The sequence below is a fragment of the Haliaeetus albicilla genome, chromosome 13, assembly GCF_947461875.1.
Source record: "Haliaeetus albicilla chromosome 13, bHalAlb1.1, whole genome shotgun sequence".
NCBI classification, from domain to species: domain Eukaryota; kingdom Metazoa; phylum Chordata; class Aves; order Accipitriformes; family Accipitridae; genus Haliaeetus; species Haliaeetus albicilla.
Genome location: NC_091495.1, coordinates 37466598 through 37478735, shown reverse-complemented (window position 1 = coordinate 37478735; position 12138 = coordinate 37466598). Strand labels below are relative to the sequence as shown.

The 12138-nt window shown below is 42.0% G+C and overlaps 1 protein-coding gene across 1 annotated transcript in view; it reads left to right on the top strand.

Annotated features, from left to right (window-relative positions):
- Nucleotides 1-12138, top strand: part of ADAM9 (ADAM metallopeptidase domain 9) — a 29877-nt gene that overhangs the window by 10716 nt on the left and 7023 nt on the right. The window contains 14 exon segments of the mRNA XM_069800896.1: nucleotides 546-610; nucleotides 1726-1804; nucleotides 3738-3814; nucleotides 4581-4770; nucleotides 5577-5642; nucleotides 6089-6160; nucleotides 6910-7079; nucleotides 8340-8421; nucleotides 9196-9329; nucleotides 9549-9720; nucleotides 9842-9934; nucleotides 10169-10364; nucleotides 10885-10990; nucleotides 11751-12050. Of these exon segments, the coding sequence (XP_069656997.1) occupies nucleotides 546-610; nucleotides 1726-1804; nucleotides 3738-3814; nucleotides 4581-4770; nucleotides 5577-5642; nucleotides 6089-6160; nucleotides 6910-7079; nucleotides 8340-8421; nucleotides 9196-9329; nucleotides 9549-9720; nucleotides 9842-9934; nucleotides 10169-10364; nucleotides 10885-10990; nucleotides 11751-12050 (1802 nt within the window).

Sequence of the window (12138 nt, the reverse complement as noted above, 5' to 3'; positions counted from 1 at the left end):
TCACCGACACGTGGTTATTCCTGGTCTGTTGCAACTAGTAAGATTTAAGAAGGAAAGTTTATTAGCTCAGTATCTGGCAATTTCAATGTATGGACAAGGCAGTCATTTTGTCTGCTGGATGTCAGGGAACCAGAGCAAATCATGATGGCTGTGGTCAGCTTCTCATTGCAAAGCCTTGTGGGCACAGTGAAGTTGGCTAGGAACACAAGGAACACCCCTTCCCCTGACCAGCGTTGGGGTACCAGCAAGAAGTGTGATGGCAGAGGCCGCTCAGATCGAGAGAGTTTTGCATCCCTCTGGGAGGCGGTTTAAATTTTGTTGGTATCAGCTGCATCTCCAGCAGGGTCTTTGCTGCCACAGCTGTATCTGAAAGGGCTAAGAGTACAGACTAGTCCCGAGTTACGGAAGGTGACAGTAGTGATTTGAATGCTATAGTCATAGCAGTAATGAAACTCACAGAGACTGTTTTCTGCCAAACTTTTGTTGATTTCAAAGAATGTTTTATTCATTAACATGAGTAAAATTCAACTTTTTTTTATATTCAGGACAAGGTGTCATATGCTATTGAGATAGAGGGAAAAGAATACACGATTCATCTAGAAAAGAACAAGTAAGTGGCTAATTTCTTTAGATTATTAAATTCCATCTATTGTGTCCAAATAACAAGCTGGCAGGTAGCACACGAGTTCCGATTCTTGAGGTTGTTTGTGAGAAGTGCGGTTACATGCTAGCTCTGCAAAATCTGCAGAGAAAGACGGCGAAAGTGGATTGAATTACAGTGTCTTGGCTATCAACCAGAAGTTTTGTTGAACTCCTGCAACCCTGGTGATCTCCTTTCAGTGAAGGAAGCAGTAGTTTGCTCGAAGGGGATCTGGGGAATCGTTGAAATGACTCTCTCTATTCACATCTAAAAATAAACAAACTGAACTATATTTCAAGTAAATATTTTTGCTTTCTTCTGGGTTTTGTTTATTGTTTCAGTTTTTTTTTTTTCCTGTCTCAGTAGCACAAGAATACTAATAAATGAGGAAGCTGACTTTATATCCAAGGCTTTAATACCCATAAATTACAGACAATATAGATGTTGTCTCTCTTGAGTTTAATTTTTAAAGGGCTACTTGCAGCAACAGCAAGTTACCATTTATCAGGCTATTGCTTCTTAAAACTACCCTCATAATAGAGAAAAGAGACAGAACTATTTAAATGTAAAAGCCCCTGGGGATCTCTAGCAGCCAGTTGCCAAGACCCTGACCCTCAAAAATATGGGAATTCAGCTATGCCGCATCAAGGGATTTACCAGTATGGGTCAGTAGTCTTAATCGTGGGAGACTTTCCCAATGCACTTCCTTCCAAAACTGGGAAAGAGAAGTCATATGCAGCAGACTGAGTGCTGTGGGGTTTTTTGTTTGTTTGTTTGTTTTATTCTGCATGAAAGCAAGCTTTTAGCACAATTTAATGGGTTTTTATGCTTGTTTTACTATTCCAGGGTGAGGTGGTTGATTTGATTTCATTAACGGTTCCACCATTCTTGATATCTTGGATTTTGCTGTGGAAATGCACAATTTCTATGCTAATTTGAGGGGGGGGTCCTTTTGAATGTTTCCTTATTTAATTGCAATTTACGTATTTGTGACACTTTTGATTAGGATCATCTTACTGCCCTGCTATAGTGTCATAATCATTTCATGAAATTCCTCTTGTATTCCTTCTCCCCTTTCCTTCCAGAGAACTGCTGCCCAAAGATTTCACAGTTTATACCTATAATAAGGAGGGGAAGTTGCAATCTGAACATCCAGATATACAGGTAGGATTTCTTTCTTTTTATACCCTTACTGAAGGTGACTTGAACACTGAGCATCTACAGGATGAAGGAGTCGTGTTGCAAAATGATAGTGTATTTTTTGCTGGGCCCCCTTCTAATCCCGTGCACGCACTGCACTCTTCCTGGAGAGCAGCCTTGATTTTGGATGAGGCTCTAGCCTGGAGCTTGTAATAGACCTGTGTTATCTTATATGGAGGTGATTGCTGTCTGATTAAAAGCTACTCTTCTCTAAAAAGGAAATGCTTTTCTTAGCTGTCAGATATCTGAGAGTGGTGCTGTCCTTGCCATACAGCACAGTGCAATGTTGGTATCGCTTCTGGACACAGGCCTTGCTTCTCACAGGGACCAGAACATGTGGAGCAGAACTGAGGTGGTCTAGTAACTGAATATATAGCTTTTACTTTTACACACAATGGTCTTCCAGATTGGTCCACAAGTCAAAATGAACAGTCAGCTGCTGACCCATCTTTTCACTTGTGTGAAGCTGTCTGTCAGTGACTCTAAGAATTTTTGAGGGTTGACAGGCTATCTGTTAGTCCAGAAATTTGGGAACTACTAGAAGGGATGGAGGAGATCAAATCTGGAGGACCTTTGAGAGGGATGCTATCTGCGTAGCATTGGAGTTATTCCACTGAAAATGCATTTGCAGCCCTCTTTTTCTGTATGGGCAGGCTGCCTGGTAGGTTGCCTTTTGAAAATTTAATTGTTTCAGTAGAGTAAGAATAAAGAGCAGCTTGTGCAATACAAAAAGGATGAGAGTATTCCTAATGGTTTTACTCTTCTTATGTATCAATGTTGTTCCTTTGAAAGGGAAGCGTTAGTCATATATGATTCATAGGATCTCATTTTTGAAAATAGAGCACCTGAGTCTGTCTAACTTCCTAGTTAGAAGTAATCGACTAAGAGGAGAAATGCTTTTTCTGCATGAGGTCGTGAAAGTCACAGTGGCCCTGAAGGATTAGCGCATGCCTTCAGTGCTTTCTGCATTCATTGCTGAAACAACAGGCGACGTAATCTACCTGACCCCTATAATTATGTTCAAAAATGCACTTGCCGGAGAAAATGGAGTGTATTTTCCCCATCCTACCCCCTTGTCTAGTTTCCAAAATATGTATACACAGAGGACAAAATGGAAATATTCTGCCTTATCAGGGCTGATGAGGGGTTTAGTGCACAACCAAAAACTTCTGGCAGCACAGCACCTCTTGGTGAGGATAGCAGGTGTTGGCCCTCTTCTTGCTAGAGAGAGGTTATGTACAAGTCAAACATTCAGGGGGACTGTTTTCTAGAAGACTGAGTGGTGATTTGGCCCAAATCAGTAGGGAGGGGCTGGCCTCGAAATATTTGAGGCAGGGTGGAGAACAGAACTTAAGAGTGGGATGGTTTACGGTCAAGTTAAGAAATCCAGTTGCTAGATAATGCTTCTGAGCCCTGCTTGCCTGGTATTGATAATGTGTTGGTAGCACTGGCTCTGAATCCGGCTTCAGGTAGAATGACTGAGTGGGTGAGTGGGATTTTAAACTGAAATCTGTAATGAACTGCTGGCCCCATGGAGCCGTGAAGAGTATCTGCTTTACAGGATAGGGAGGTAGGGATCCAGTTGGACTGCTGTGCCCCTGTGGCATCTTGATTAGCTTCATATATGTAAGTCCTTGTGGCAGTAAGGCAGGTGAGGAAATTTTTAGATGCATGTTAGCAAAGAAAATGCTGTTATATTGTGGTAGAGCTAGAAGCATGTTAGAAGCTACAGACTGTAGATAAAAGGCATGTGGTAAATTTAACTTAAAGCATATTACGTTCTCAAGTTGTAACTACTGCCGGTCAGTGGCAGGCATAACAACTACACGATCAGAGACACTGGGTGTGCAGGTGTGTGTGGAGTATGTGTGTAATGCGCCCTTGTTTTCCCATGTAGGATCACTGCCATTACCAGGGATACGTGGAGGGGACCCTGGATTCTGTGGTTGCTGTCAGCACTTGCTCGGGGCTCAGGTAGCACAGCTCATCTTTTGTGTCCCTGTTGTCACGTGAGTCTCGCGGCTCACTGAACCTGAAACAAAATTCTTGCTCTGTTTTTAACTACTGTTCAGCCAGGCGGGGATTCATTGTCTGGGGCCAAGCTGCAATAATGTATGCCTTTGTGCAGTCTTTCTCTGGTATCTTTTATTCACGTGGTTAATAGATATTTGAAATACCATTAAATAAGTTGATTAATGCAGTTTGTTTTCAGAGTACAGTAAGTTGTTCTTTGATACAAATTTTGGCTTATTTTCTAGTTTACATAGATGGTCTTTACAAAGAATTGTACATAGTGCAGAAATGGAAACTTGAACACGAGTCTGCAAATTTTACAAAATTGGCCCTAGAGCTTGTGCACTTCAAATTGCATTGGAAATTTTTTCTGCTTTGGGCTAATTTCCATATGTTTTGGGACACTGATTTTTTTGCAGTGCCATGTCAGACACCAGAGTGGCAATAGTGTATTTGAACTAAAGCATCTCTGTTTAAGGCTTGTGATTTAATTTCTGGGGTGTTGCAGGCTCATAAAGAAAATATTTAATTTACTGTATTTGTGAAGGCCATATCCAGTGAAAGCCTGCTTTCAGGCTTGAAATGAAGCGTGCTGTTCTGCAAGGACTGAGATATAGACCTGCCTTTAGTTATCAAAGAATGACTGGTTTTTTGTTTTACTGTAAAAAATCTGGGTAACTATCCTCTGTGCTTAATGCAAGAATTCTCACACACTACCATATTTTAGGGGTTTGGTGACAATAGGGAACATCACCTATGGGATTGAGCCCATGGATTCCTCTTCTGGCTCTAAACACATTTTATATCGATTGGATAATGTGAAGAAAGAGCCCACGATGTGTGGAGTAACCACTGAAGACCATGAAAGGGAGCATACAGAGGAAGATCACCATCCCAGTATGACTCAGCTGCTGCGAGTAAGTACTCCACTGTTTTCTCCACAGTCCCCTATAATGGGTTTTGTGAGTGTTCAGCTAAGAATATGGAAGCAGCTTATCAGATTTCCTGGGGTTTAACACATACCTAAAGGTTTCTGATTCAGAGGGCTTTCTACACTGCTGAAAAACTCAGTTGCTTCGACAATGCAGTTGCAATTTCCTTCTGCTTCTGCACACAGCAGTGAGAGTCCAGTGGCTAGTTAGATTATTCATGGGCAGAGCTTTTTGGGGCTTTTAAGGGCAGGAACACTACCCTCATTGGAGAGGCTCATTAACAAAGTATTGCATCAGAAGCCAGGAGAATATCGTGTTGTTTATTGCACCCTTCTAACCATCAGAATAACAGTTTGCTGTGAAGGTCCCCCTTGTCGTTTAAAGACTGGCTGTACAGGAACAAGATTGCAGTAAAAGCAGGAGAATGAAAAACATCATGTTTCACTTCAAGGTTGTTGGCATTTGCTTGTTAGTATCTTTCTGCTCCTTTATAAAAGTGTATACTGCCTTTCCAAAGAAATCTGTGTGAAAAGTAAAGTTCCCTTGCTTTTGAAACACAACGAATCTTTATGCAGCTAAAGTTTAGTGTAAAATACTTACAGACAAATTGTCATTGCATTGGATTACACTTCTTGGTTTTGGCTTGTTTTTGTCTTGGCACAGTGTGCTTTGGGTGTGCCTCTCAAACCACTAGCTGTATCAAGTGAAATATGACAATGTCGTGATTTTTTTGTTTGTTTGTTTACACTTGAATTAATAAAAATGAAGTTGGCTAAAACTTTTTTCTGCAGAGAAAGAGAGCAGTCCTACATCAAACAAGATATGTGGAGCTGTTCATAGTTGTGGATAAAGAAAAGGTAGGGATTGTGTGTCGCTTTCCCTTCCTTCTCCCCAGGAGATGGCTTGAAAAGCCCTCAGTCTTTGTTACTCCCAAATGGATTGTTGAAAGACACTGACACTTTAGCCAAGGTTATGTAAATATGCTGACCTAAAACTGAATAAGCATGTTCTATGCAATACTCTTCAGGAAAAGAGTGAACCGTCAGACATGGAGAGTTTCTATCAGCAAGGAATCTAAGAACGTAAGGAAAACACGTGGCAAAAACTGCCTTTGCAGTTTTCTCTTGCATATTGAGCTGTCGAGCCATAGCAATGAAGATGCTGCTGTCTTGATTAGTGTCTTCTTGACAGGAGATTTGGAGCCAGGCAAAAATGTTTTTCATGTTGCTAGTCTGAAAAAGTATTGTTCCTTTTTCTAACTCTTGTCTTTATCTCTTTATGACTAAGTTTCTTTGTCTTGCAGTTTGAAGATTTTGGGAAGAGCGAAACAGAAGTAAGAGAACACATGGTGCAGCTGGCAAACTTCCTTGACAGTGTAAGTTAAAGCTACGCTGAGTGTAAGTGGGAATGATGCTGTGTGCAGCAGCCCTGGAGCTCTGTTTACCTTTGTAAAATTCCACCTTGGTGTCTGTTCTGTTAACACTTTGGTGAGAATGAAATAAAGGTTTTTATCAAGCCAGGAGCTAACCTCTTCCCTCGGCCATCATGTTGATGACTGACGGAACTCAGAGTCGCGCCTGCACATTGTGCTGAAGGAGTGCCAGAGGAGCAGGGGCTGCAAAGCGATGGCAGTAATTATTGACAGTGGGTTTCGGTGAATGCATCACTATGAAAGCTTCTCCACCTCTAAATTCATCTGCAGTCATCACTTGAGAATTAATTTAGGGAACTCTTCCAACCTGCATTACATACAGTGAGAGACAGGACAGATTGTTGCAATTATTGCAATTCTTAAGTATTTGTCAAGGTTAGAGAAAAAGCATGTCTTTCAACTATTTCAGACAATGCTATTTGTCAGGATTGAGACTCCTTTTTATTTCTGTTTTGGCTTTTCTCATTGATCCTGTAGCTAATGAAAGTCTGAATCACAGGGAAAATGCATTCTGGTGATTTGAATTGTGTACTAAATTTTTAAAAAAACAACCAAACAAACAAAAAGCACACAAAAACCCCCAAACAAATCCAAACAGAAAGAGTAGATTCTTGCAATAAGATACATGATGCCAGACCACTTGTTCTTATCTGAAGGCCTTCAGAAATACTTCTTTTTTTTTTCCTCCCCAGATGTACATCATGTTGAACATCCGCATTGTGCTGGTTGGTCTAGAGATTTGGAAGTATGAAAACGTAATTAGCACAGACGGAGGTGCTGGTGATGTGCTGGCAAATTTTGTACAGTGGCGAGAGAAGAATCTTGTTTTGCGCCGGAGACATGACAGTGCCCAGTTTGTTCTGTGAGTTGCAGTTCTCTCCCTTTGACTTTTAAGAAGCTTATTCTTTTCCCGTCTGCTCAGCTGTGCTCTAGTATCAAAAGTAGCTGTTGTATTTTAGCAGAGAACCCAGTGCAATCTGCTTTGGTTTATGTACTTGTTAAAACATTCCAAGTCAACTTAAGCATTTTTAAGAAGGTTTCTGTGGTCCTTGAATTCAGTGTCCTCTCTGACAGGTATATTGCTAAATAACAATTTTTTTTTTCATGTCCTGCAATGTTATATGTTATATTGTGTAAAGTTTCCTTTCAGATAATCCTTTGTCAGGTCGTACACCAGTTAGACTTGTAACCTAGGGCTTTTTCCACATGAAAATGAACATAAACCTGGTGTAAGAGTTGCATTTTAATGCAGAAAAAGTTGTTTCTGCAGTTGGTATCCAAAAGCTAGCTACGTGGTTTGAGCTTTGACACGTGATGTTAATGTGTCCATCCCTACTGCCTTAAACTAGCACAGAGCTTCCTGAGCTGTCGTCTCTGCCCCGCTTCCAGGACGCCTGCCCCTGTGCACTTCCCGCTCCTTCAGATTGGGCAGTGACTTCCTAAGGACTGCACTAAGTAGAGAGAGGGCAGAGGCGAGAGCACTGCTTTGCACGAGACAACAGCCCGGCCTGCCCTTGTGCAAAGCAGTAGCTCCCCTTCCTGCAGGACCTGGGAGCCTCTTTTCCTCTGAGGCAGAACAGCACCGTTCAGGTGATGAAGGTGATAATGGCTGAAAAAATATTAATTTTTAAAATTCTTTTATATGAAGTAAAATGTGGTGCACTGTGCTTTTGCGCTTCAGCTTTAAGAACTGTGTAGAAACAAAATAAGAGAGTAACGGGAAGGAAGTTGACAAGGAAAGAAATCTATGGAGTTTGGCAATAATAGAAAGGCAGCTAACAGCCAATTAAAACAAATGATTTTAAGGGTGGACCACTTAGCTCTCTATATTTGGAGGGAAGATGTGGAAGAGGCTAACTTTCTCTGCAAACTCTTGTCTTAATTTAAAAAAGAACCATGAACAGAAAGATAAAGCTGAACTGGTAGATTCATACTCACAGTCAATAATAGCGCTGCTAGCAGTGCTCCTTTGTTAGTGTTGGAAGGCTGGAAAAGCAGGATTTTGTGCTCCACAAGCAGAAGTGATGTACTGAGTGGCTGTACGGATGGGCTGTACTGTTGGCGTATCGTGCGTCTGTACAGTTGGGATGATTGCCTTTCCTTTTTCTCCCCATGGCTGTAGGAAGAAGGGGTTTGGTGGCACAGCTGGAATGGCCTATGTTGGAACAGTGTGCTCCAAGAGCCACGCAGGAGGCATTAATGTGGTGAGATATCTTTAGTGATACTGTGAATGTGATCAAGATAAAGAGTTTTGCACTCCAGAAGTCTTCCTGGAAGTACAGAATCTTTAATAACAAAGCTGAAGTGGCTTAGTGGGGGCTTTTATGTGGTCCCCAACCATTTCTGGCACTTCAATGATATCTGGATCACAACTTTTCTGTGGTGTTGTGCATCCTCTGTTCAGCGTCCCCTCTCCTCAGTGTGCAGCACTCATGAAAAAGGAGCAGACTTTCTCTGGTGACATTTTAAGTGCCCCTGCCCTATAAGTATGTGGGAGCTGTGGATGTTCTCAAGTCTGTTGTCTTGTGTCTGCTTGACCTCCACAGTCGTGAACTCCTAGAGCAGTGCCGGTTCACTGCCCTCTTTATGTGAAGTTGCAGAGTGTTAATGAACTGAATTGCTGATCTCGGATAACTGGCAATTCCAGCAATCTTGTTTTCTTGGACTAGTGACACAAGTACTGGAATTGGAGTTTGCATATTTAAGGAGATTTGGGCTGGTGTGGAGAACTATAGTTTTTGTGTTAATGTTGCAGCTGCACTGGAAAGTAGAGGTTGTTAGGTTGTGTCCCAAATATGTTTATCTAAGGGCTCTTATTACTAAGCAAATGACATGCACTTGGTTGGAAGGCAGGCACAGTTGGTCTGAGAATCCTGTTAATGTAGAGACAGAATGACAGAAGTGTTTTTTTGGCACAGAACACTGACTTTCTCAATATAAGCTGTCTGCTAATTTTCTTCTGGTTTGCTCTTGTGCAGTTTGGAAGAATCAGTATACAGATGTTTGCATCAATTATGGCTCACGAACTGGGACATAACCTGGGGATGAACCATGATGATGAACGCGTCTGTCACTGCGGAGCAAGCAGTTGCATTATGAGCTCTGGAGCATCGTAAGTGACTGACAAAACGGAATGCATTTTCTGAGGATTGAAACACCCCACCCATGCGCTTAGTTTTTACAGGTTGCTTTCATTTTCAAAGTACTCTCACAAAGAGTCTTGTCACACTTGCAGCTTATGGGGAAAGTAAATGTTACCCTTGTTCTACAAACTGAGGAAATGCTTGTGGGTTGGCTTAGTGTAAAGATAAGCTGATGTTCTCTGTTGCAGGGGATCAAGGAACTTCAGCAGCTGCAGTGCAGAAGACTTTGAGAAGCTAACTCTCAACAAAGGTGGAAGCTGCCTGCTCAATGTTCCCAAGCCTGATGAAACTTATAGCGTCCCATACTGTGGGAACAGGCTGGTAGATGCTGGGGAGGAGTGTGACTGTGGTTCACCAAAGGTTGGTAGCTTGTGTGTTTTACAAATGGTGCCAGGGTATTCTTGCGTGCCTCTCACTGGAGAGGGGACTGTGCATGGCGGAGGCTGCAATTTCTGGACATTCACAGCGCTTCTGTTTTCAGGAATGTGAAAGTGATCCTTGCTGTGAACCAGGTACTTGCAGACTCCGATCCGGTGCTGAATGTGCTTATGGAGACTGCTGTAAAAACTGCCAGGTAAGAGACTCAAGTGTATTATTTGGAAGTGTTCTTCAGTGGTTGAGAAAAGGAGAGCTTTGGCCTAGCCAGTGCATCTGTGACAGGGAATTGTCATGCATGTACACAGCACCCACCGAGGGCTTCAGATCAATGCCCTTTTGGGGGGGGCATATTGCGGGTCGGGTGCAGTGTTTGTCTCTGCTGTAAGGTTTCTATTTTCTGACACAGTTTCCCCTTTCCCTCTCTCTTTAGCTCCTTCCTGGAGGAACCGAGTGTCGGGCGAGTAACAACGAGTGTGACCTTCCAGAGTACTGCAACGGCACATCCCAGTTCTGCCAGCCGGACTTCACCGTTCAGAACGGTCACCCATGCCACAACGAGGAAGCCTACTGTTACAATGGCGTTTGCCAGTACTACGATGCACAGTGTCAGGATATCTTTGGCTCAAGTAAGGAAGAGCACAGTGTTACAATTTTTCTAGGAGATGTAGCTAAAAGAATAAGTTTATTTAAAATATACTTGTTTTCCTGTAACAAAGACCAGCTGGCTTTGGCAAAGGATTTGAAATAGTGGTATTTATGGCTTGGCCTTCACACGTTCTTCCTTTGTTACATTTAATGCTGTGCTGGTGATTCAAGTAGTTATTTTCTTGCACTGATTATTCCTATTACAGTGGGGCTCCTGGTGTATAGGGCTGTTAAAGAAGCCATGAAGAAATATCAAATGGTATAATTGACTCAGTGTTAAGTGACTATTTTTCTCTCTCTCTTTTTAAACCTGCAACCTTGTAGTGCTGACATTTTCACCTCTTTATTGTTTTGATGGGGTTCTTAAGCTCTCTGTGCTGCATGGAAAATACTACACGTAGCAGGATAATTTCTCTGAGTAAAGGAGACATGATAATATGAGATGTTTCTGTCCCTTTGTAACTTGGTTCCTCTGTCTGGGGGGTGGGCTGTTGTTTGCAGAAGCCAAAGCAGCCCCCAACATTTGTTTTGCTGAGGTGAATTCCAAGGGTGACAGATTTGGCAACTGTGGTTTCCATGGCCATGACTACAAGAAATGTTCCAGCTGGTGAGTTGAGCCCAGTGCATCAAGAAGTTCCTAAATGTATCACTGAGAATCCTTATTTGGGTGCTGTAGTATTAGTTTGGGGTGTTTTAGCAGTTGGACTGGGGAGATGCATATTATCCCAGAATCTAACCTTACTGACTTGTATGTATCATTGTGAAACCATGATGAGATAGCTTAGAAAAGATATGTTTTATGCTAATTTCTGAAGCTGTTATTAGTGCTTAAAGCCCCCACACTTATGCAGTTCTAAGTTTTGTTGACTTTTGTTTTAGATTGTCTGGGTTTAACTCTTGCACATAATAGTTGAAATGAATTTGAATGGTCAGGCAATTCTTCCCTAGCTGAGTTTGAAACTTTCAGGCTCGTGCCACGGTTTCCTGTGTGTGTGGTGTTCTGCGGCCTCAGTGGATCTGTGCATCACGCATTCAGACGTGGGGCTGTGGCAAGGAGAGTGTGTCCCACATCTCCCGTCATGGATTGTTCTTATCCTAAGGTGTTCACATACAAAAAACCAAGTAGCAAATCGTCATGTTTTCTTTAATGTAAAGATCCCAAGAGCTTACAGAAAGAAGGGATAAATCCATACTCTTGCAGCACTGAAATGAAGCCCAGCTCAATTTTGTTTGGCGAGTTGCCTCAATTTTATTTTCAAGTAGTGTCTTCCAGTAGAAAGAAAAGATCATACTAAATGCATGATAGTTAGGTTTTTTCTCAGAATAAATTCAAGTGTCACTGCAATATTCATGTGTTGATGTTGTAGGAATGCCATGTGTGGGAAGCTGCAATGTGAAAATGTGAAAACTATGCCTGTTTTTGGAATTAAGCCTGCTATTATCCAGACTCCCATTAGAGGCACCACGTGCTGGGGTGTTGATTTCCAGCTAGGCTCTGATGTCCCGGACCCAGGAATGGTGAATGAAGGCACCAAATGTGATACTGGAAAGGTAATTAACAATTAAAAAGTGATTTCTTAAAGTAATAATTTGGGGTTTTCATGTGAATAAAATATTCAGCTGCATTGTTTCATGAATATTTATGGCCATAAATTTTTTTGATGCCTGTAGTTAATGCAAAACTGAGTGAGTCCATTGGTTCCCCACGCTGCCTAGTACTGCAGTGCACGTGCATAAAAATGTAATGAGCCTTTC